The following is a 26,256-nucleotide window of genomic DNA, read 5'->3' on the forward strand; positions in this document are numbered from 1 at the left end:
GAAAAAGATATTTCCTATGAAGATGATCCACCTGCTGAGAAAAGTCTATTGCAAATGCTTCAAGTCACAGGCACATAGTGATTATAGCCAATCTAAAATTCCAGACAACCAAGAAAGAGAGCTGCTTAACACAGTATTAAACAATACAGCTCTCTGCCTAGAGGTAGTGGACTGTATTTGCACAGATGAAAACCAAAAAATTCATAGAACCGTAGAATGGTTTGGATTGGAAGGGACCTTAAAGATCACCTAGTTCCAACCGCTCTACCATGGGCAGGGCCACCTTCCACTAGACCAGGTTGCTCAAAGCCCCATCCAACCTGGCCTTGAACACTTCCAGGGATGGGGCATCCACAACTTCTCTGGGCAACCTGTTCCAGTGCCTCACCACTCTCACAGTAAAGAATTTCTTCCTTATATCTAATCTAAATCTACCCTCTTCCAGTTTAAAGCCACCACCCCTTGTCCCATTACTATATGCCTTTGCAAAAAGTCACTCCCCATCTTATAGACCCCCTGTAGGTACTGGAAGGCTGCTATAAGGTCTCCCCGGAGCCTTCTCTTCTCCAGGCTGAACCACCCCAATTCTCTCAGCCTGTCTTCAGGTGGAAATTCATTCTGTAATAAAATGTTTTTTGCTGATATTTGTAACTTTTTTCAGATACATAACTTTTTTCAGATATTTTAGAGGTATTGAGTTGACTTAATGCAACAATAAAATCTATTATCTAAAACCAAACATACTTCTAAGAAGGCATACTTTAAAAATAACTATTTTTTATATAAATCTATCATTTTATAATAACCTTTTCATGCTAATTTTACAGATATGAAGCTAAAAACTTTAGCTCATACTCTCTAGATGATATATTAATTAGTTATATAAAGGAAAAGTAAACTATTGTTTAAATAACTACTTGGATACTATTAAATAATCAGAAGTGTGAAAACAATCCTTACCAAAAGGCAGTCTACACCTCCAAAAAGGCAGTATACACCTCAAATGACTGTACAAGCCTGGACTTCAACCACAGGCAGTCATCCTACTAGTCTGGTATACACAAACCGTGGCCACCTCCACTTCTTTCCTGTCTCTTCTTCCTGTTCATAGGCTCCGATAGCTGAATTGTCGCCCAGGTGAATCTTCTCCTTACAGAACCAGTGGGGTCATCTGCCAGGGCTCTTTAGGATGGTTGCTGTTTCCAGACACACTATGACGCAGCCCCGTGTAAGTTAGCAATTGCTTGTCCTGATACAGACCCTTATGTGTTTTGCTTCCCATAATACAAATAGTGTTTAAAACATAAGTTTAAATCTAAAAAACACCAAGCTTTTGTAACAGAACAAACATGTATAAGGAAAACCAGATTAGTACTATTGCGTACTAACTACATGACTAAAACAGAACCCCCACATTTTCTAATGCAAATATTTATAAATATCGTATTTCGTATCAGCTTGCTTTTACTACAGGTCTCATTGTAATACCTCTCACAGTATTCCAGTAATATCAGTGCAATGATATAAATGATAACAGTAATATTTTTAGTGGTAGCAATATTTAACTTGTGATAGCAATATTTCACTTGCGATAGCAGCAAAGCTAACAAAAACAAAGAATGGCAGAAGATCAGAATAACATCCATTTATCTACCTCTCAAAACACTGGTTTCAAACACTAAGAGGGGGGGATATAAAAGCTTCTACACATGCTCTTTTGTTTTTCCCTCAAAAGAAAACAGTTGCACATACCTATGTATATTACTAAAGAATAGTCTTTTAATGAACAATGACTATACACTGACTAACAGAAAGGTTATCAGCAAGCATCAAACTTAGACACAACAGCATCTGAAACACAGGCTTTCACATTTTGAAAGGAAGGAAATTTTTAGCTGTAAGAAGTTGGCTCCAGTAGACTGTCTGTGACCCTCCCAACAGAGAAGACAGTGACAACAGATTTACAGATTGTAACTTCACTTAGTTTACTATTTGGTTTCGCACCTTTAAAAGGAAGCAAATTTACAACAACCTGAATTAGCTCTGACTGTAGTAGGAAAATGTTGTTAATGTTTCTATCAGGAAGATTTCTTCATTTTCCACTCTAAGAGCGTGATTCCCTTGTTTCGTGGCCTATATATCACAAACATGTGACAGATGGCACTAACTGGCCTTGCATACTAAAGCGAAAGAACTGTGAAAAGATGCTGTTGAGAAATATACCCAATGTACCTTGTGCTGCTGATTTCCTAAAAATCATCTGGAATTTGTTCCAAAGGCCAGAAAAATATAAAAATCCAGCTCATACAATACATGTTTGATAATCATACGTCTATTTCTGCTGACTTCAGAATCTTGCAAAATCAGTAATTAAGTAAGCAAATCTCAGTACTTTGCAGATATAGTATTCACTGTGGTTTATTAAGTTATTAGAAGAATTACTGAATACCACATGTGCCTCAAGCAGATCACTCAGTTTCAGTGAAGCCTACAGAGCTGTTAAACTGACAAAGTAGGCAACATAAACTGTTCACTTCTTACAGTTAAAATGCCATAAATGCAGTTTTCAGGATAATTTAAACCACCATATTTATTTTCTTAGGATCCCTTTGAATCACAAGAAACTAAAATAACTACTCTACCTCCACTGAAGGAATCCACATCACAAATAATAGCTTATGACTTCTGTACAGTAAATCCCCAAACAGGCATTTCTTTACTTGGGGGGGGGGGGGGGGGGGCTACTGTTAGAGCAGTGTTAATGTTGATAGTGAAGAAGTCTGGTACTATGGGGAATGAAGTTTCACAAAAGTGATTCAGAAAGCAATACAATTAGTGGTTAGTCGCAAGGAAAAGGTCACTCATTGATAATTCCAAATGTTTTTTATAACCATTTGATTTATTAAAGGTTCATGGATTTAGAAATGACTGTGTAAAGAGAGAAGAGTTTACCTCATTCAGCTTTGTGATTTTTGAAGATATGCTCCATCCATAAGGAATACCTGTCTGTACAGTATGTGTTCTCAGGAATTTGAATACATTTGATTTATTTTAGTTTTCAGGTGTCTAGAGTATCTGTGTTACCTGTGTCACCCTGAAGCAATTCAAGTCAGGCTGTAATCCAGTACTTTGAGAAAAAATCCTTTTAAAAAAAAATCATTGTTACTTTTTAGAAACTATTGTTTTTAGCACCCTATTACAGGCCAAATTTGATTTTGTTTTTTTCCCCTCAAAGCAAGCAAGCAAAAGAGCATTCTTTACTGTAAACCTTTACTATAAAAGCACTATCTCTACCCCACCCAGCTTCTCTCCAGGACGTCTCCAATATCTTCAGAGTTATTGACCATGATCATTCCATATTTTAACTTGGAAAGAAAATTATAAATATGAGAAAATTGATTTAACTGCCTGGCATTTAAGGAATTTTAAAACCAGCTGCAAAACTTGCTCTTCATTTTTAAAATAATGAATATCTGCTATTCACTAGTATTTCCAAAGCAGATATGAACTGCAGCTGGTATATATTATTTGAACTCAGATAAGAGTCTGGGGGAGCTGGAATCAGGGACCACGTCCACCCTGCAGGGCCAGCACTGAGACCGTCTCTTCTGTTCCATGGGGCTGCTGCTCTTGGCTGAACCCCCCTCCAAGGGGACTTCAAGGCCTATTGCAGGTTCTTAACTCATTCATCTCTCCCCAAGCATCAGGGCACCATGTGGGATGAGGGTTCCCCACAGGGCAGCCAGGGCCCATCCCAGCACCCCAGCCAGGGAGAAGGGCAGCCAGGGAGCAGCTGGGGCAGCCCCAGCCCCATGGCCGGCTGAGCCTGTGGTGAGGGACTGAGAGCCCCAGGCTGGGCTGAAATGGGGTCCTGGACCTTGGGCGGGTTGAAGGGAGGGTCCAGGGAAGGCCAGGCAGGGACAGTCAGGGGTGTTGATGCCCTCAGGGACACTGATATGGACATTTCTGAATGGCTTTGTTGGATTTAGGTACTTTGGCTTTTATTTTAGGCACTTAAAGAGTATTTCAGATCTTGTTTATGCCCTCATTATGCCCTACTTTCTCTACAGGCCTCTGCTGCTGCTTTTAAATTGCAATGAGTAGCTGTATTGACAAAGATAAAAGATACAGGCTGGCTTGTGAGTTGTGTTATTTGAGTTCAGAACACACACAGTTGTGGGCACAGTTAAAAAAAATCCCTTATCTCTTACCACCCACATAAGTAGCTCTCAGTTAGGGATTGATTTTTATTCTGAATGACATTTGAAATCCACTGTGCTAATAAAAATATAGACAGAAACCATAAGCATGATTAAACAGAATCTGACACACTTCACTCCACTGCAGCATCCGCCTAGCACATTTATCACAGAAGGACGGACTCCAGGTCAGCCTGAGACTCTCCACAGCACTAGAAGCATTAAGAGCCCAAATGTCTTAAATAACCTTAAAAAAGTATAATTTAATAGGGCACACTGCTAGATTTATTTATTTTTAAATTATTATTATTTCTAATCAGGACAATAAACAACTAGGTTTTATTTCCATTTCAACATGTATAGTTTTAAGAAGGTAGGCACTGCACTGCTTATTTCTACTTACATATTTTTTATTTCCGCTTTTTGGCCTTTCAAAGCAATATAATTACCATAGGGCTTTTGTACCTCCAACTGTTAATCAATAATTGTGACAAAATATCGAGCATTTCTTCTCCCTACAAAATTATTTTAAAAAGCAGAGTAATCCTACTTAAGCAGGTAGGAAATTAATGTGTGCAAATTTCTTTCAGAATCACACAGTTTATCCAGTTAAAAGCAATGGCTCATCTGCTTTCAGTCAAAATATTTGCTCCTTCTCCCTTTAAGACATAAGTTTAGAGACATCTTTCACAACTGAATAAACTGAAATTTTGATTCCAGTAGGTCTGCCAGGGAAAGAATTGGGTTTAGTATATCGTTAAGTAAAGAAAAAAAACCAAACAAATAAAAAAGCTACTTACTAAGCCAAACAATAAATGCCAAGAAAAAAAAAAAATCACCTTTACAGTTCCTTAATCATTTCCAGTGAATTCTATGCATTTGAACTATGTCTCCTGAATGATATTTTCACTTAAGTATTTGACAGAGGGAAACTGGAAAAGTTGCTATGGAGAGAAAGCATCGATTTGTGGCTGTTCTGCACTAATGGGTTCCTAGGGACTAATAAAATAAGTTAGAGTCTAATAAAATGACTGATCTTTCATTCAGGATAACAATGAACCTTAGCCGCCAAGTCAAGTCAGACCCATTATTCTAAATGACAAGCCAAAATGGCAAAGCAGAAGTCACATACTTCCCATCAACTCAATATATTATTATACAAGAGCATCTAAATTCCTTGGTCCCAAGAAGAAATTTGGATATGGTATAGCAGTGACATACTTATTTGGTACATTCTCCCTTCTGGCTACTAATTCCACAAACAGTACAGCTAACATTCACAGAGAAGCTTTGGAAAAGGTGCTGGTAATGTAGCACTGCACAAGTTAAGAGATTCAAGATTCTGTTTCTAGCTATCATGAAAATAGTGGTACCAAGTCAGATCAAATATATATCTCGTCCATTTTCCTATCTCAAACAATGAATATAACAATATAAGAGCAGGCAAGTTGACAGGATAACCCCCAATGCTATTCTAGCTTCTGGGACTTCTGAAGCTCGGTACGTCTGTATGTCATTAGAAACCATAAATGGATTTGTTTTCCAAGGTTATCCAGTCCTCCCTTGAATCCATATAAGCTTTTGGCATCCACAATATGCAACCAGCTTCACAGGTCTGCTATACAACAATTGAAGAACCATCACTTTCTGAACCTGCTGCCTACTAGTTTCCTCTGATACTTCAAACTTCCAGTACTGGAAGAGAAAGACAATCTAACCTTGTGCACTTATCCCATTGTGAATTTACAGACCTCTAGCCCAACAGCTCTTAATCACCCTCTTTCTAGACTGAAGAGTCCTACTATACTCAATTTTTAACCATATAGCCTCTGTTCTATAACTCTAACCATCCTTTTTTGCTTTCTTTGGGGCATCAATATTGATCACAGTACTAATGATATGGATGAAAGACTGATTTATACAATGGCATAAGTGTGTCCTCTGTTTCTCTATGATTTTCCCAGGTTTGCTTTTTGACGTCTGCTAAGCACTGAAGTGTCATTATCATGGAACTATCCATGATAAGAGGTCAATGTTTTGATGGATAATCAAATCACTTCACTTCTCCAAACAACACTGATGAAAGACAAAGTTTACAAATTTGAGGATAGGATTCCTCAGCTTTGGTTACCACCATTAGCAGCCAGATAAGGATTTGGATTTCAAATATCTAAGAAAATAATATTTTAAGGAGACAATTTTAAAGAGATTAGAAAATACATCATTTAATTTCAGATTACAGTAAACTACTTTGTTAAATGTAATTAATTTACCAAAGGGAAGGAGATGCTCATCAAAAAAAGGCCTTCCAGAAATAGGTTTTCAGGAATAGCAAAGCATGAAACCTTCAAACCAGGTGAATTCTAGGAAAACCAGAAGCAATAGAGTTTTGACATTTCAAGTTTCAGGGTTCTGCACAACTCTTCAGTTACTTCTGTATTGTGTTTATTCCCAGAACTAATCTGTTACTTGTTACATGCTCCTGCTTTATCTATTGAGAGCATAGAGTTTGGGGTTAGGTTTTTTTTACACTTTTCAGCAAAGAAATTATGACAGGATAAAAAACATAAAAGCAACCATATATGGAACAGATTCATCAATATTATATGAGGTAATATTTAGTAATAAATTAAATTATAACTATGGGATATTAAAAAGCATTACAAATTGCTTGTAAATAGTAAAAATATCAGCTCTGTCAAAACCTCATCTGCTGAACTTATCCAAATCATTCTTTCCATAATTTTCTTCAGTCAAATTTGTATCCTCTGAGAAATTTTTCAGCAGTTTTAAAAGGAAACAATTAAAAGAAACTAGTAACTTACATGGTAAAGACATCGATAACATCTCCTGCAGCTCTTGTCATCTCAAAGTAGGTTTGCAGAATGTTGACGGTTCCTGAAAGTGCTTCATGTCCACAACCACAGAACAGCGCGACTCCAGCATACAGCAGGATGGTAGCAATCAAAGATGCATAGGGAATACCTCCCAGGCATTTGATGCAACACTCAAAGCACCCTACAAGAAAATAAAGTTGTGTGTTAATATATTATATCAAGAAAGCAAAAAGAAAGATCTTGCTCTTGAGAAACACTTTTTGAAATTGAAGACTTCAGGCCAAAGAGAGATTAGGTTAAGTATAACAACCCATAAACGTCAGAAAATCTGTGAAAGGACACAGGTTAATTCAACTTCTGAGTTTTCTCAGTTGCTACTTGACCTATTAAATGTAGACAGGCCATCTGATTAACATGAAATGTAAAACAATTAATTCCTTGTACAGCTTCATGTTTTTATTCAGAGCAGGTTACAATGTTAATCCTAGGTTATACCTATATTCACAATTCCTGTTGCTCACCTATTGGATTACTGAGGAGGATCCTCAATAACAGGAAAACCACAGAAAGAGGATATCCACTTCATATCCTTCCATCACCATAGGTTTATTCCATTTTTCCATCTGTATAGTCCTGATAACAGAATTGCTCCTGCCCACACCACCAATTCTTTGTGCATCACTCAAATACCTCACAAGAATAAATGAAGATACCCACTAAAAAGGCACAGAAGTAGAAACAATTATACAAGTTGAATTTTCTCTCAATATATTCTACCCTGTGCAATGTTTCTTAAGTAAGGGCAATTACTCTTGAGTTATACAAGGCCAACCTTTTGTGCAGCCATCAGAGTGTCTAAACAGATGCCCAGTTCCACAACAAACCCTTTCCCCAGCAAGAGTGCTCAAGTTTCTGGCACTACCTTGCCTAGTTTGTCAAGTAGTTTCATGACTGCAGCATCTCTGACTCCCAAATCTCATCACTCTCATAAGGACTTTTACACCCTGTAGAGCCCTTCCTGTTGCCTTCTGGAAGATCAGAGAAGGCAGGAACCACTGGCTGATGGAAGGCAAACATGCATTGAGTCAGTAGCCAGAAGTTTTATTTTCTCCTAAGCATTATCAGTTTATGCCAGAAAGGATTTGGATAGAAAACAAGGTGAGGCCTGTAAATTTTAAATGCTTATACAGACAATAGCCAATTAAAAATTATTTACAAGATGTTCAACAGGTGTGAGTCAATCTATTTTAACACACTCCAAATGCTTTAAGCTATGCCAAATCACAGGAGTACCAGAGATACATTAAAAAAAGAAAAAAGAAAGAAAAAAAAAAAAAAAAAGAGGCACAAAAATGCCGTTCTTTAAAGAAAGTATGTCTACTTTTCTTGAAGTACATATAGCCTCTAGACGTTAATTTCATATTTTGTCCTTTAAGTTAGTAAGTTCTTATTTCCTTTAGCCAGCAGAACCAAAGTAGTAATTTCCTCTGTCTGTTCAAACATTCATTTTCTGCTTTTAATGAACAAATATCAATCTGTCATATATATAGATATGTTTAGCAGCTATTTATACACAAGATTCTCTGAAGAGAACAGTTTAAGCCATTTTCAAATATACACGCATTTTAGTTAAAAAGAAACCTCTATTGATATTTTGTAAGTATAGGTACTACAAAAGGCAATATTTAAACTGCTGGATAATTCCTGTCAGAAAAATATAAATGAATATACTAAACACGTACAAGAAAAAGAGACTTCAAAATTTGGAGTAATTCCCAACCATGTATGCTAGTTGTATAAAAATAGAAAGATATAGCTTGAGACTACTTTTGTTTAAGGACAAATTACTGTATCACAGACAACTGTAAAATACCAAATGTAAAATGTATAAATGAACATACTTAAACTGCTGCCAAAGCCTTACTAAGGAACCTGTTGTACAAGTCACCCACCTCCAGCAGCCATCACAGACCTGCATGGGTGTAACACCTTCCACCCTTCCAATACTCTAGTAACAGCATTTTATATTTTTCCCTCTCTAGGCCCATATGACACTGGTTGAAGAACATGTCCTCCTTTCAATTCATGTCATCCTACTGTACTGACAGTAGGAAGCTTTCCTATTCAGCAGCACAGGGCTTTCAATGTCCAGTGATCATTTTGTGTCTTTCTTCAGTAATTGTTAGACTATGGGGGTTAATACCCAGGAAGTCTGTGGGCTTTCCCTCAGTAGGAGGTCTTAGGAACAGACTAGGAAAATATATAAATGCTTTGGGAGTAACTAATTCTGTATGCAGATAAATACAGGAAATCTCTTAAAATTCCTTCAGTCTTGTTTTCTAAGATTACCCTTAACAATAACTGTAGTTAATTTCTCAGTGTTTAAAAGCCTACACAAATACTAGAAAAGGATCCTTCAACTGGATAATCTACAGCCTAAAAGGCATAAAAATAAGAAATACGTATTGAAAATATATACATTGAGCAAGGACTGCAGGGAAATATATAGCTGCATCATATCAGAGTTTATCAAAAAATGCCCATTGCCATTTTGAGCATGGATTAACAGTAGAAAAAGCTTCAGGAAACTAGTAACACTGTACAACTGTCAGCATTAGATGAAAAAGTAAAAAGAGAGATGACAGTAGAGTGATAATGGAAGTGATGTATGAGGGCCCGTAAAGTCAAACATGAAAAAATAAGGTAGACCTAAGTATTTACAGGGACACAGGCACTATAGGGAGTGTTTCTTAACATTGCGGTAGCTTGGGGCAGGGAGGTGGAAGAGAGATTTTGTAAAGATTTCTTTTTTGCCTTCCGAGACAGGCTAAGTGGAAGAGAGAAAGCTAAAGAAATGACAATGCAGGAACAAAAATAGCTAGTAGTCTGAACTGGAGTAAATTTCATTAAGGTCACACTCACATACAACTGCTGTATTTAATAGCGTGAGTATTGTTATCTGGAAAGAGCTGGCTGTGCACTACCTCCTGAAGCTGCTGCACCTCACCTGCTAGGTCCAGTGAGAGTTGAGCACATGCTCAGACGTCACAAACTACATCAAAATCCAGGGTCAGTAATATTACTTCAGCTTTATTATAGTGAAACTGTAATACAGTAAAATAGCATAGCAGAGTAAAAACAGTATAATAAAATAAAGTGATAACAGATATAATAAGGTGTGATACAATGAAAAATTTCATCAGAAACAAATCCCTTTTTTTTTCAAATTGTTTCAAAATTTGAAAAATAACTGAAATAGATTTATAGTTTGTGAAGAAAAAGTGCTTCTGTTCCTCTCTAATATTAAAACTGTTCATGCTTAGAAGCCTTTGAGGGAAGCTTTTAATAGTAGTATATTTTAGCAATTCAATACTTTCCCACTCATAGAAAATTATTTGAAAAAAATTCCTCCAGCCACACAAAATTTTCGCATAATCGGGTATTGCTCATTTACTCAGCTCTTCCATTGGCCTACCACCTTTCTCACTGCTCACTTCATGAGTAACTCTCGAGTTTTCGGTGTTGTCAAATCAACTCAAAACTAAAGAAAATCAGTGAATCAGGACAAAGATTTTAAAATGGGTATCACACATCATTCATACACCACAGAAGGTGATGTGCTGTAAGTAACACTTGCTTCAATTCTTTTCCTTCAACCATTCAGAATGTGAAAACAGCTGTTTAATAACAGAACAATAGAAATGCTATTTTAACTTGCACAATGATATTGAACCACTGGTACAGAATGTGACTCAGCTGCGCAATGTGTCTATATGTCTGTGTGAGACAGGCAGTCATTCACAGCTCTGAACACCATCTTCACAATGCAGTTAAAACATACAGCCACAGAGGTAATTACTATGAAAGATAAAAAAGACTGTATGCTCCTTTGATATTTGTTTACATCTGCAAATACAGGTTTCAGTACTTTTCAAACAGTTCACTCTGCTCAATAAGCCTGCACAACACCCTTGTGCAATATAATTCAGCATTTGCTGTCCTTATTTTGCTTATGTTTACCAATATTTTCCCTCACATAAAAATCTAGATCTGCTGGGACCATGTATTTTTACGTAAACCATAGGAAGTAATCCAAAACAGTATTCTTCTTTGTAGCTTTCAACATGAAGAACTATACTGTTCTTTTTTTTATTTTATTATAAATCATTCCACAGAGAAAATGTAGTAATGAAAGAAATACATAGAAGATGACAAGACAAGGAATTTTATTTTACATGGATAAAATAAAACTCCAAATACTGGCTATATTCAGCTATCAAAATAGTGCAAATTAACATTGCATTACATACGTCCACCTGCCAGTCAGCAAAGATACCTCTGCTCCTCTTCGTACAATTATTACTGTCTATATCAGAAATACTCTTGATGTAGGTATATAAACTTCTGCTTTAAAAGGCTTGTAAGGTGTTACTTATGCAGGCAAATCTCTGCACACGTCTTCTAGTTTATGCTGCTTTTGGGTGCAAGTTTTCTAACATATCTCCAAGTGCACCAACCAAACATAAGTTGGCCTTGTCTGTTTATACAATCTCTTCTCTACATTAAAAAGGCAAAAGATTTAGATCTTGAGCAGAAGCAGAAGTTGTCCTTCTGATTTACATGCTAATTATGCCCACAAATTGCACCGCCACAATCATTTCATTGTGTGTTAGCGATATATTTTCTCCTCAGTGCACATCAGGACATCTAACTGACAAATAAAACACAATACATTTCTGGCCAGTGCATTTAAAAAAAATTTTAAAAAAAAAAAAAAAAAGAAAAAGAGAGAGAGAGAGATTCAAGCCCTGTACCTCTTGCCACATAAGTCTGTGAAAGTGAAGTTTAAACCAATGATACCAGAACCAGTTTCAGAATCCAATTATGCTACTGCCTTTTACATAAACTGTTAAGAAAACTCATCCACCCCAGGTTTCTATGGAAAAATTAACATGGAGAAAAAAGATTTTGAAAAATATATTAAAAAATTAAATACAAAATAAACACAAAGAATATAGAAGAATTTTCTGTGTTTGCTTTATTCCTCCTTTACAATGCATACTCAGCCAGAACATCTAGGATGATTAATCACACATAACTACATCTCCAATGTATTACTGATTAATCACACATAATTACACCTCCAATGGGAATAAGCACCTCTGAAGATCATATAACATTTTAATGACATTTTTTCTTAACTTATTTTTTTAAAGATTTTTTCTGTCTAATATTAGGAGACAGGACAGCAGAGCCCAAATAAAATGCAAGAGACCTACATAAACTTGAAATGGAAAAGAAAATAAGAAAATCTTCTGTGCCTTCCATGCCTGGCTAGGCATGCATTTTTTCATATCTGAATTTGTACCACTTGTCACACAGCTTTCATGGCCAATCAACTCAAATGCAGTTTCAGAGACCATCATGAAACATGCAGATTTAGTTCAGAATTTTATTAAGCTAGCCTTAACCTCATGAAGGTCAAGCTACTGTTATGTAATATTTTAACTGATAAATACATCCATCAGAACACATAGTACTGAACAAAAAGCAACACATTCTACTTAGATCTGGTACCAAAAAAGTCCCAAATTATTCAACATGTAGCATGACTTCCTGATCTGAATCTGTTCTCCAAGGCATCACAGCAGAGCAACAGGCAGAAGCAATCCAGCTCCCTTGATATTGTCCCAAGTACAGAAGACACGAGACATTTGAGATGTGGTTTACAAAGCTGCAGATAAGGGGAAGCAACATTTGGTAATTAATCGGCAAAGATCATCCTTGTACTGTGATCTGGAAAACCTGTTCAGGAAGTGCTGCATACACATCCCACATGACTGCCTTCTAACTGTGTTCCAGGGTCTTTCATGGGATATGTCCCCACTCTGCTCGCACCCTCTACCAATAAAGAAAACTTTATCACCTTTCTATACCAAACACTAACAACTAAAGTACCTTTCTTAGTCTTGTTTAGAAGATGATTTCTCCTTTAAATTAGCTTTCTATGAGAATGTTTACTATTACAGAATTACCTATCAAGCAACAAAAATTACTTTTACCACAAAATTAATTCTGAGATCCTGGCTGCTAAGACTACAGTGGAAAAATAAATAAATAACACAGGATTTTGATTAAACTGTTATAAGCGATGTGATATGTAGAAGACCAAGAACAAGGTCCACAGAAAATCTCAAAAGGATTTTCAGGATAAAGGCCAACTAATTGCAAGAAAATACAAAACAATATGCAGGTATCCTCTTACACATTAAATTCTGCATCATTACTGGATCTACTTTGACTTGTTACCTTCACAGCATGACTAGATGGTAGCTAATCAGAAATCAGCTAATATCAAAATTCAAAATGTTATGCTTTAGGCCTTTACAGTCATTCTGCAGTTCATTGCATCAGTCACTGTACTGAACATGGGACCAAGGCCAAGAGGAATTGTAAAAAGACTTTTGCTTATTTAGATGCAGAATTTCTCGAATTAAATTGAAATGGTTAGGATAACCTCGTTACTCAGGGGAATTGTATGAAGGATCAACATCTCAGCAACCTGCAACCAGAAGCCTCCCTGTAAGGTCTTAGGCATCCAAAATTCTCCCTCAGTAGAAATATAACTTCACACAACTCATCCAATAACAAAAAAGGAACAAAAGATTTACCTTTGCAACACCCATCCCAACTGACTGTGCTCTGATTCTCTAACTTATAGAAAGCTTCAGTCATCAAAAGAATATGACTAATTTGAATGATACTGGGATTATCTCACCACGGACATGGAAAGTCCCCACGTAGGTAGGCTCCACACAGCCCAACAATAATTAAGATAATATTGCAGCATAAAAAGCCACAATTTTCCATCATATTTACTACTACATTTTGTCTTCAGGTTATACACAGAACTTTCAGCAACACAAGAAATTTACAAAATACTTAAAAGATGTTTCAAAACAAAAATCAAAAGAAAAATGACATAAGTATAATAAAGTGGTCTGAAAATGGAACCTTAAGAGACTGCACAAACTGAATGTGTATATGAAGAATCCTTTAGTGACAAAAGATGTACAATTTTATTGCCATCTTTAAGAGCTGATGTCTTCTTATGAGGCTAAATGCTGAAATAGTTGAAATTGAAGCAGTAAAGGTGAAATATTTGGTCCTTCAGAATAATTTGAATTCCAGAAAATATTTGGAAACTTGTCTGCAGTCATTAAAGCAAAAGGAATAGAGTGGTCCAAAGGTAAGCAACCTAGCTTAGTTCAGCTCAGTTCTACCTAGCATTTTTTTCTTAGTAGGCTCACAGAAATAAAATTAAAATAATCAACTGCTTATTTACTCTACCCTGTATCAGTATAAGATTGTTCTGCACTTGTACTAGGAAAGTACGGACTTACAGATACATTGTTGTAAAAAGCTTTTTTCTAAACTAATTTAAGTCAATTCTTTGAGAAATTTTAGTTAGAAACTTTAGAATTGTAATACCAGTTTAGGTCAGTAGTCCAATGTGAGTTCAAATGTCTCATGGAATGCAAGTTGGTTGTTTTTTTCTTTGAAGTTTGCAAAACCTCGTATAGCAGCACCAATATTTGTTAAAATAGAAAAATGCACAGTAAAGCATGTTTTTCAATGAAAACTACTATGACCTTCAAAGACCTGCTTCACAAATTCATTTACGAACACCATTTTTATTTTTAGTGCATATACAAATCATAAAGTTCTTACTGTTCATGATTATTTTCATTTGAAGTATGGGGATCTGTAGATTACATGGCATTGTAATAAAATACAGTACATGACACAAAATCCATCCCTCCCTTACTCGTACTGATACTCTCTTGTTCTGACTAATGGATAACAATAATAATTAAAACTGAACAAGGCAAACAGAGTTTGTAATTTTTGTACACTGCTTAAAATTAGCTATTATTTCATCCAGAACTGTCCTTTGTTTTTATTAAGCACTCAAAACTCCATTTCAAATTGTAATGTTTAAAAAACTGCATTCACTAGAGAAAAAACTTAATTCAGCAAGATCACTAATAATCCATCATGGTACCTTCTACATCACAAATATAATTTAGATTTCCATTTTCATCATATGCATTGAACACATTTCTTTGGTTATTGTCAAGGTATTAAATCTCAAATGGATTGCTGAAGTGGGTTCCAAATAATTCAGTTTTAATGCACAGTGGTAGTAATATGAAATATGCTACTTAGCCAAAGAGAAGAAATATTATTTCAAGAAGCCTGCAATAGAATAACACCAAGCTATTCAAACAACTTTATTTTGCAAATCCACCTGGCAGAGAGATCTATAATTTCTGTGTTACCACCACCTGGTCTAATAAACTTTCAAAGCCAAATTAAAGACGTATTTTCTATCTGAGCTAAATTATATTAAAAATCAGTTTTCAACTAAGTTTAAAGACACATCTAACATAAATAAACACATTTTTAATTCTCATCAAAGCACATAGCATGGCAACTTAAACAGCAAGTGAGAGGAAGTCCTCTTTCTCCTAGATAAGGAGTCATAGGTATGTACTTATCTCACAGATAACAAACATGCTTCTGTTTTGTTCATCCTTCTTAACTGCAATGAAATCTGGAGGGGAAAAAAAAAAAAAAGGGCTACGCACAGCCTCTTTTCCTGGGTAAGTGAAACACAGGTGGATATGGGTAAATATACATATATATATATATACACACACACTTCTATTATAATGTCCAGCATGGAACAGAATGAAATGAAAAATTTATGTGTTGAATATATCTAAAAAAGTAAATTTGAATTAACCAGCACGTACAATAATTTCATTTCATCTTTCATTGGTCATACTTCAGCAATACTCAATGGTGGGAGTACAAAAATTCATTTTCTGGCATACTGGACTGTACTCTTTTATCGGCGATCAAATAGCTTGTTGAATTCCTCTGTTACACCAAAGTATTCTGCCAAGGCATTTATCAAACCTGGATAACTTTCTAATGAATGATGAGAATTGCTAGGTATCATACATTAACAAAAAGAGCACTGTGAGGCAATCCACCCAATTAGTACTTTTCAGCAGAATGCAAATCTAAGCTATTGTGACAGCAGAGAATCAGTGGCTTGGCAGTAAAGTCTCATCATGAGTCATGATCAAAGGTCTAGATTTCACATAGTGAAGGTACATTCCAAGCTTTGGCAGCGGCTGCACAAAATCCCAAAATGCTACACTGCATCTCTTTCCCACTCCATTGCTCTCAACAGCACAGGGAAGCTATCTTGGATTGACTGGAACTACATTTTTAGAGCAAAATACCTCATTTGCTTTGTCAGTCCAATAGGAAACTAGCCTTTCTTTTCATCACTTTATTTTTTTCTTCTTTGATGGACAGGTAAATGACCATTGTGCATGCTGTATGCTTCCTTTAAGGTATCAGTGTCACCTTTCCTAGCCCTGCCAATTGTAATTCTAACAAAGAACTAATTTAAGCAAAAACTCCTGGCTGCACATCTCACAACTTGTCAAAGAAATTGGCTCAGTTACTATTTAGGTACCTACACAAGGCTCCATTTAGAAATGTATTGAGCACATGGTTGATTGCAAATATGTGGCTTGTCTCATCAACTTAAAATCAAATTTACACTGTAACTTCAATAAAATATACAGAATATGAGGCAGATAGACAGAACTAGGTGACATCACACCACAATTACTTCCAAATAGTACAGCCTCACCCTATACCTGAATTCATTGTTTTCTTGGGTAAACATCTATGAAAGCATTTAACTTCCACTAATATAACTGAGACGAAGCAGTAGTAGTTTAGGGATGGGTTTAGGCCAATACCTTTCTTTCTTTCTTTTAAGTTTTTTTTACTACTTAGTGTGTCAAGCCCACTTTGCATCTCCTTGCCCTTTCAACCATCTTTGCTGTTTTTCCTTAAGCCTGCTTATGTTGTTTGACAGTTGCATTGTAGAAGTAACTGCAAAACCTAGTAAGAGTCAGACCCTAGCTGGCTGTGCTATATAAGGAACAATCATAAAAATGGACACAATCTGGCTTGGACTTTTCTTACCAAATTTTAGACACCAGTACACATGACATCTTCATTGGTTCACATTTGTAAAAAAACCTTACATATGTGATATTTATAAATGCCCATGCTGGTTTTGTTCATCTGTGCCCAGGTGGGTACCATTCATTTGAGAGAGCAACTGATTATTAAGTGAAAACATTGGAAGAGGGATCTGCACATGCTTGAGAAGATGATCTCTTTTTACAGGTACTGTTACAGCTGACAATGTAAAGTAATGAAATTTTTTCAGACAGAGTATTGATTAAAATATTTTACATATATACATGTGAAAACTTACACATTCACACCTTTGAAAGAAACTACGAACACAAATACTCATATTTGTGGGACATTGATGATTATGACAATGTACAGAAAACTGTGTTGTGATTAGCTGTTATAGACTCTTCAGTACATTAGGTTTATTGCTGTTTAATGAGACAAATCTTAATCTAGCAGTTAATAAGTATTAAAGTTACTGACACAGAGCAGTTGCTGCCTGAAATACAAATCAGTCAGGCATAATACAGTCAATCTTTGTAATCTTAAAAAAAAACCTGCTGGCTGATTTAACACAGACAACATTTGTCAGCTTCAAAATCACTCTAAAGCTAAAGGGACAGGAATGAAACAAACTAGTTGCACAAATGTGATACAAATAAAGAAGAATTTGGTCAATTAATTCAAATGGTTTGCCCATTACATGTGCTTTATATATCGTGTATCTAAGATTTGTACATTAAATAAATTAACAATTCATTATTGTTAATAAATAGCATATAAACATGTTATATATATCAATAATGCATAGATGATGATTGAAATTATTATAGATGTTTATAATTATGTTTTTGATCTGCTGGAAACAATAACAGTTTGTAAGAACACTAATTCTATGCAACATCTAGTACTCTCATTTATAAAGGGAATGACAATGCCATGGATCATAAAACTAGAAAATAAGTATCCTTTTCATTCCTCTCACCTAGAGTTCATATAATCAGTCCCTCAGTCCTTCTCCTCAGCCTTGAACAGAGCTATTTCTCTCAAATGGAAAACTACTACAAAGCATGTACTGAAACGTAATTCTGCAGTAATTTTTTCTCATTCACAAATAGACTGAGTTACACTGGGCTTTAAGCCACATCTTTTTTCTTTTTTTAGTGCATTATCCAAATCTTGCAAACTCAGAGAATATTCCTCCATGAATTTTCTGTGCACTCATCTGTTTAATTGGAACGTTCTACAAACCTCTTACATATTTAAAAGTTATTTATGATTTTAAACATCCTCATTCTAGAGAAGGTAGCTTCCCCCTTTTTTCAGGTGGTGAAACAGAGGAATGAACAGGTTATTTGCCAAGTGACTTTTCAGCTTGGTACTCAGAATAACATTAATATGATTTCTCAGAATACTTATGTTTATATAGCTCTTTATATAATCAAAACACATTTTACTGTTGTCATTTCCAGTTGTGTGTACTTAGCACTCAGAAATGACAAAAATACAATTAGAGGTAAGTTGTGAATACTTTGATCTCAAGAAATTTTCTAGCAGCTGTGCAGGACATAGTGGCAAGAAGTGTATGAATAAAATACCAAATATTCAGCTGCCTTAAATAATTTCTTTTACCTTACAAATCCTTTCACTGCTGAAGTGGATAGGGTGTGTAGGTTGTACAGCTGTTAGCTGATAGCAGTGAAATCCTAGAACTCAAAAATCCTGGGTAGTGATTAAAACTTTCTTTTACTTGGCATTACATAGCCCTTGCTCTTTATTCTATATCACATGCAACTTCTGATCCTATGTCCTCCTGGTTTACATCACTTTTATCTCAAAAGCCTCTCTGACTTCATCTGCTCCCTTTACCCTCAGGCTGTCTTCATGCTGGCTACTCTTATTCCCCTGAATACCTATTTACCTGAGAAACAATCGAAGCAGATAATCTTGCTCTTCTCTTCAAAGCTGGGAGAGAGCAAGCTCCCCTGCTCTGGGGGATGAGCGGTGGGAACACAGGGTCACCTCCTTCTCTCTCTACCCTTGTTCTAATTTCACCACCCCTCTCCAAGGCACTGAGATACTCCTCAATGAAACAGACATGCACAGGTTTTCCTATGTATTTACTACCCAAAAGGGTAGAATAACTTCAACTAAAGTAGCAGAAAGAAGAATTATAGAAAGCTTCAGTCTGAATTTTTTAATATTCTGAATATTTCCATCTGGAAATAAAACCATAATCTTTTAATAGAAGCATTAGATAACTTTATATATGACTGTCACTTCAACACCTCAGAAAGAAAAATAGATGAAGAAATAGATGATGGTGGGGCATATAGTGGTCATCCTTCAGGATGATCTGAATAATCCAGTCATGACTTCGCTAGTTATGAGGAAGACTGTTCCATGAAACTAATGAAAGACATCTTGTATATTTTTCAAAATATATATGTGAATATGTGTAACACTTTCAAATGTACTATTTAGACTTCTCTATATAGTAATTAACCCCTCAATCCCATTTAAAAACACAAACCTATGAATCTATCAATAAGCAGTTTTGCAGACATAAATAAAACAGAAACAGAAGTGTTTGTTAATGAGCTTAGAATAAATAATTTAAAGGTACCATTTACTCAGTGCATTTAAACATTCACTGTTTTCACTGGTAACAACTTTAAGGATACAGGTCATAAGCAAAGTCTCTGTGGACCAGTATGTTACATACTCTTCCAAGCCTACAACTAATAATCTTAATGATATCAAACTGAATATTTTTTACTGGAACTGAGTCATTAACATTAATTCTACCAAGATCTCAAGTTAAGTTATGTACTTCTTTTGAACAGAAACATCTGTAGTAGCCAACTTCTATTGGCTTCAAAAAGACCATATATTTAAAACCTAAGCCATCTCCCACTAGAGTTAAACACCATTTATTACTGACTCCATCAGGAACAGAAATCTCAGCAAGTATTCAGTGAAGTGACAATTTTTAGAGTAAAGGAATGAATAACTGTATCAAGGAAAATGACTCTCAACCAGACACATTAGGATCTAGTGAAAGACCAATCTGCATTAAGCATGCATTTCATTTTCACTCTCTACATAAAGTGGAAAAAGCATTTATTCTCGTATATTAAAATACTAAAAGACATTTACAACTAATACATGAGAGGCAGGCAAGAAAATTCCATTTTAAAAACACAGACTCTGAAATCATGTTTCATATTACTCTTACTGAACTGCTGCTTTGCCATGAAAGACTGCTTTCTTTCCAGTTTCACAAAAGTTCATCTGTAAGATACTTAGTTACAATTATTTTCATTGAAGTTTATAGTCTAGTCAAAAGTCAATCTAGATAGGATGCTGAAAGTCACTAATAAATCTTAATAACTTTTCTATTTAGATATCCTGTCCCCTTCCTCTTTTATAGTGGGGTGGGGTTTTTTTGCTACTAAGTCTTTCTTCAATAAAAAAAAAAAAATTATTATTTTTTGGAAGGATGATTGCTGCACAAAATTAGAAAGTTCTACTAATTCTTTGCTTTCTTGAACCTTTTGACCTAGAAGCAAGGCTTATTTTTTCTTAGCTAAGATAAACTGAAGTATGGGGAGGTAACAGGTAACACTGCAAAGAGTCCTTCAAGAGTACAGAACATGAAATATAATTATTATGTATCACAGGCTTTTTTTTCCTACCATATATCTAGGGTTAGGGAACTATTTTTAAGACAGGTACATGACAAAGCAAGAATAGATCTGTGAAAAAGCAAAGGCAATAAAAAGTTGGAAACATGGTAAAAATAAAGCTGCCATTTAACATTTTTATCCTACAAATATTTTTTTTTCAAACTTCAATTATGAGGCCAAGCAAGACCAGCTACAAGAAGCCAAAATACCTCCTATACAACCTAACCCTTACCTAAAATTGCACTAAGACTGTAACTTACAGTTTAATAGGTTTTTAGAAAGAAATGAAGTATTAATTTATGGATTTCAAATGATGCAGAATGAAACATATCTACAGGTGATTTGCTCAAAATATGAAATTACAAAACTACATGAAACTCAGCAATATACAGATAGCCTGAATAGATATAGTTTCATCCTCCACCAGTTGAATCTTCCAATCCCCTTGTCTAAAGTGGGAAATGCCTGCAGTAGTTAAGTATGGTTTATGCTGGCTTTAGAATGTTTTATTATTACAACTTTTATTCTTTTTCCCAAATTCCAAATACCAAGGAAAGGAAACATTATACATGAAATAGAAAAAGACAGGCCAATCCTGAAATAAAAAAAGCAGTGCCCAGAAGCTACAATCCATGATGACTAGCTTTCATTTATTACATATCTCCTGTTCTGCTGGTTTGCTGTACAGCAAGAGAGCTCTGTAGTTCTTCACAGTTACGCCACTGTGAGGGGATGCTCTCTAATCTCACATTTCACAGCCAGAAATATCCACCTTCCCATAAATTATTTCACTCAAGCAGTTCCAGAAAAAGAAACCAAACAAAACAAAGCAAAAATCAAGAAGCCAATATATGATATTTAGAAAGAAACCAAAAATATAATAAAACAAGTTCAAAAGAAAATTTCACAAAAGTATTAGGACTTTGGCAGTGACAACAAAGTCTTTTAAATTCTATTTATAATATGTATGATTTATATTGGATTTTCCTTATTTAAAAGATTTGTAGTTATTTTATTATGGTTAACCAAAGAAAATTTCTAGGTAGTGTGCTAGTTTGTCTTTGAGATACAGAAGATTTTTCTCATACTCTCAAAATGTTTGAGCTTATAAACTTTCTAATATAATATTTTATCAAATATACTGCTGATTTAAAGCAAGGTCACTACAGAAAGTGAACAACAGCTGCTTTAGGAACAGGCATTTTTCTTTTTTACAGCAGTGATTTTTACCTAACATTGCTGTTATAAGTCACGTGGTGACTATGGTCAAATACTACTTAGTGAATATTAAATTTGTTTTCATTTTATTATCTTCAACTTAGAAGTCTCCTTACTCATTCAGTAAACATGAACTGAATAACATTAACTCCTATTTGATAAAGCAGTTGTAAACCACTATCTTTTTAAAACTTGAAGCTGTCAGAATTAATCCATTGCAGCCTTTGTGCACTAATTTAATTAGGTTAGCACAGTTATCTCTGGAAGTAAGCCTTTTAGTATTTAAAAAAGGTCACGGTCTCAGGAAGTCTTACTGAGGTCCTGTACAGCCTCTTCATTGTAACATTGTGCTAAGAGGGATATATTTTACTCCTGGGAAATAAAAAAATACAAAAGTGAAAAGGTCAACAGATGGAAGGGTTTGAGACAAAAAAAAAATCAAAGACAAGCACATTTGAAGAAAATTGTTAATGTAAAAGATATTTATCTGTACATATCTACACCATGCTTATCCATAAGTATTTATATAACTTAATTTAGGTTAAACTCTGTTTTTTTAAAAAAGCAACTGGAGAATTTGTCTTTTCTACTGTGTCAACTTTTATGTCTATGGCAATTTTGTCTAGGTTTGGGAATGCAAAGATGAGTCCTTCCATCTGGGATCTCATGTATGCCTTTGCAGCATCATTACTCCAGGCACACACCTTCACCGACATGTACAGGGGAAACTCCTCGCTTACATACGAGAACAAAGCTGTGTTGCACTCAACAGCTGCTGCAGCGTGATAAGAGGCCACGGTCAGGATACTCACAATTGCAATACAGATAAAATTTTGATAATGAAAGAATCAGCCACTCTTGTGACCTAATACCATCCATACAAACTGCAAGTAGAGAATCCATTTATTTTGACTGCCACTAGACTTCTTTTGGAGGTAGCGGAGGAGTTGCACAGAGCTATACAGTCTGGCAAGAAGGAATTTTGACTACCTTAAGACCTATTTGAGCAACACTTTCACCCCCCACAGCAATCATTCCTGAAAATGTTGTTCATTAAAAATAATCTGTTGCAAGGGAATTTATGATTTTCACAGATTTTCAAAGTTATTTCTGTTGTTGTTGTTTAAAATGTTTTAGCATTTTCAAATGGATGTCTGAATTTAAGCTATTTTTCTTTTAAAATTATTTTTATATTAAAGGAGATCTAAATAAAGCCAAAATTAAAATAAAATACACACAAGGAAGTTTTTGATAAAGCCACGTGATTTCTCTGAATTAACAATGTATAAAAGACACTGAGATTTCAAAACTTCAGCTGTTTCAGGATAGAAAGGTTGTATACAGAGTGCCCAATTCATACTAGTTGTATTTTAAGACATTGAGAAAACAAGACAAGGACAGACTTTGGTTCATTATGTAATTATTCATTGCTGGTTTTCTTGGATGACTTCTGAACAAAGTATCAAGATTAAGATAATCTTGCTACTTTGCCTCTTGCATTACCTGTTCTGCCTGGAGGTACTTGAAGAGTACTGAACTTTTAATTTGTAATTACATATATTAGCTGGATCCCAGACAAGCTTATTCTGATTCACTTGCCAAGTATGTGGACTCTCTTTTTGTGCAACACAGAAAAAAACCTGAGCGCCCTATACATCATATAGGGAGGTACTCAAGGATTTGCAAGAGAGCTGTTTTGCAGACCAAATCCTCAATGTATGTGAAATGAAATAGACTAAAATACTGAATTTTAAGTCAACTCTAGCTATTCTGATTAGATGTCAACAGCACTGAAAGCATACCACCAAGCTGAAGATTAACTGATTAACTATGCGTAAGAGAAAAATGCAAATTAATGGCATTCACATTTTGATGAAAGCTTGCAACCAAATGTCATAGAAGACAACAGAAACCAGGACACAAATTTGCTATATAATTTTTTGAAATTATGGTGATTTGAGAATTTCCATTTTATGAACAGGATATTATCCAACATGGAAAGTTACAAATTTCTCTGTTTGCTAAGACATATGAAACATGAGTGAGCTGCAAACAACTCATGCATAAAATGTTATGATAAAAATATTTGAATCATACATACTTTGCTGATAACATTGCAACACTGTTAGTATGGATTTATAATGCTGTTTCCCTACTTTACTAAAGACAAATCCTTTAGTCTTTTTCATACACACAGACAGATCTAACAGCACCGGAGTGCAGAAGAATGCATGAAAATTGTCTCCAAAGCCAATGATCTCTTTCCTACGTGAAGATTCCGGAGCTGCAGGCAAACATCATCAGGGAGCACTACGAAAAGTGCTCTAACTGCTGTTGTAACAACTATAATTGACTCTAATTCCACATGCTGCAGATAAATATCATGGGAAATTTCTAAAATTATGCACAGATCACTGTTAGTGACTCCACTGCATTCTTATAAAAAATAGAATCTGATATTCAATTCCATTTTAATTCAGGGAGCATATCAGTACATTACATGCAATCTCAGACAGGTTTTTGCCAATTGCTTTTCAATCACAGATTAATTGTAATAAGGCTAGGTTATAGCCACTAGCACAGGGAACAAGAATTCACCTGCCTCCAGGGATTTTGATCTGCTTCCTGGCCTAGCAGAATTCATCCGAAGAGATGATAGGAAAAAAAAAAAATCAATTTGCAGTAAATGATTCCCTTGCACACCTCACAGAACTCACTGAACACAGTGAGTAGGGTTGCTTTTTGAACAGCTAGACAATTCCTGGTGGGCAAATCTCAGCATGGCTGCAGGATGGATGGTCAGGGAGGCAGCCGTGCACTTGCTGAGCATATTAAAGTATAAATATTTAGAGTAACAGCAATGCTACCAGATTACCTTAAATGTAACACCCAAAAGACTCCAAACAGACATTACTGGCTAGCTACCATATTGAGCACACAGACACATATAGAAGCTAGAGGCAACTTCTTTCTTTTACAGTTACATAATTTCTCATATGCCTTTGCTTATCCTTATTTCAACATTACACACCAAGAGAAGGTTTACATAGCCAAAGTTATATGAAAAAAAAAAAAATTCTTCTTATTTGCTTTTCTGCATGGGAAACACTACCAAAATTTATTCATCAGACTTGGAAATATGAAAACTCAGGCCACTTCCAGTGGATTCAGCTTTACAGACCATTGAAGGGTCTGAGTAAAATCTCTCACTATTTACATAGACCTTTGAACAGGATTTCAGTACCTAAAGCAGAAATTGAAGGAGTCCTTAAGTAAACCAAGAAACCAGGTAATACAAGATCCAAGGCAATGCAGATGAAATGGACACTACTTTTTCGTCTTGTTTAAGGCATTACCTGCTAGTAAGTTTTGAGAGTACAAATGCTTCTCCTGCAACACGATAGACTAACTTTATAAACACTTCAAAGGCTGTGAATTCAGAATATCAAAAATAACTTTGTTGATTACTGTTTGTGAAAAGAGACTCAGAGGAAGGATGATGTGTGCAAAAGGAGAAAGAACCCCATTCCTGAAATCAGAGAATTATATTCCTGCAGTTCAATGAGATACTGAAGGAAAGTAGCCCAAGGGCCTTCTGAATAAACTAAAGTAAACATTACCTATAATCACACAAAGTGGCCTCCAGAAACCTGTTATTAGAATCAGTAGACTCACAACTGGGTTTTTTGGAAGTTGGCCTGTGTTTGAACTCTGAGCCATGGAAGAATGACACATATGTAGTAAAAAGCAATTTGCATATGAGTAATTGTATAGCTTTATGAGAATGAATTGCCCAATAAAGGGAAGTTCTTCTCGGGGAGATAAGCAAAGAAAAAAAAATTCCCGTTTCCATAAATTGCCAAACATAACATACAGAAACTTTTATTTGCTGTCAGTATAGAAGACTTTCATTTTTTTCTAAACATTTAGTTCTAAATTAACGGACAGCTTACTCTGCTTACATTGGCAAAATATTTAGATTTTGTATGCCTAAAGTCCTGACAAGAGAGGGACAGCAAAACAGGCCCCAAACAGCATGATTTTCATCAGACCCTCAAAGCAAATAAACTTTTCTGCAGGTTAGGAAAGCACAAAAACATGGAGGTTGGCAATACATTTTGTCAACAAGTTCCAGTAAGCTAGGTAAAAAAATAAACTAATGAATCTGCAAGTATACCTCCTCCAATGACAGAAAACAACTCACTTCCACAAAGCACAAATGGCAATAATGTTTAT

General features: G+C 35.4%; 1 protein-coding gene across 1 annotated transcript in view; it reads right to left on the reverse strand.

The window, feature by feature from the left end:
• Window positions 1-26,256, reverse strand: part of GPM6A (glycoprotein M6A) — a 127,172-nt gene that overhangs the window by 33,999 nt on the left and 66,917 nt on the right. The window contains exon 2 of the mRNA XM_010569970.1: window positions 7,025-7,217. Coding sequence (XP_010568272.1) covers window positions 7,025-7,217 — 193 coding nt within the window. The remainder of the gene's footprint in view (window positions 1-7,024; window positions 7,218-26,256) is intronic.

The sequence above is a fragment of the Haliaeetus leucocephalus genome, unplaced genomic scaffold, assembly GCF_000737465.1.
Source record: "Haliaeetus leucocephalus isolate CR32 unplaced genomic scaffold, Haliaeetus_leucocephalus-4.0 Scaffold284, whole genome shotgun sequence".
NCBI classification, from domain to species: Eukaryota; Metazoa; Chordata; class Aves; order Accipitriformes; family Accipitridae; genus Haliaeetus; species Haliaeetus leucocephalus.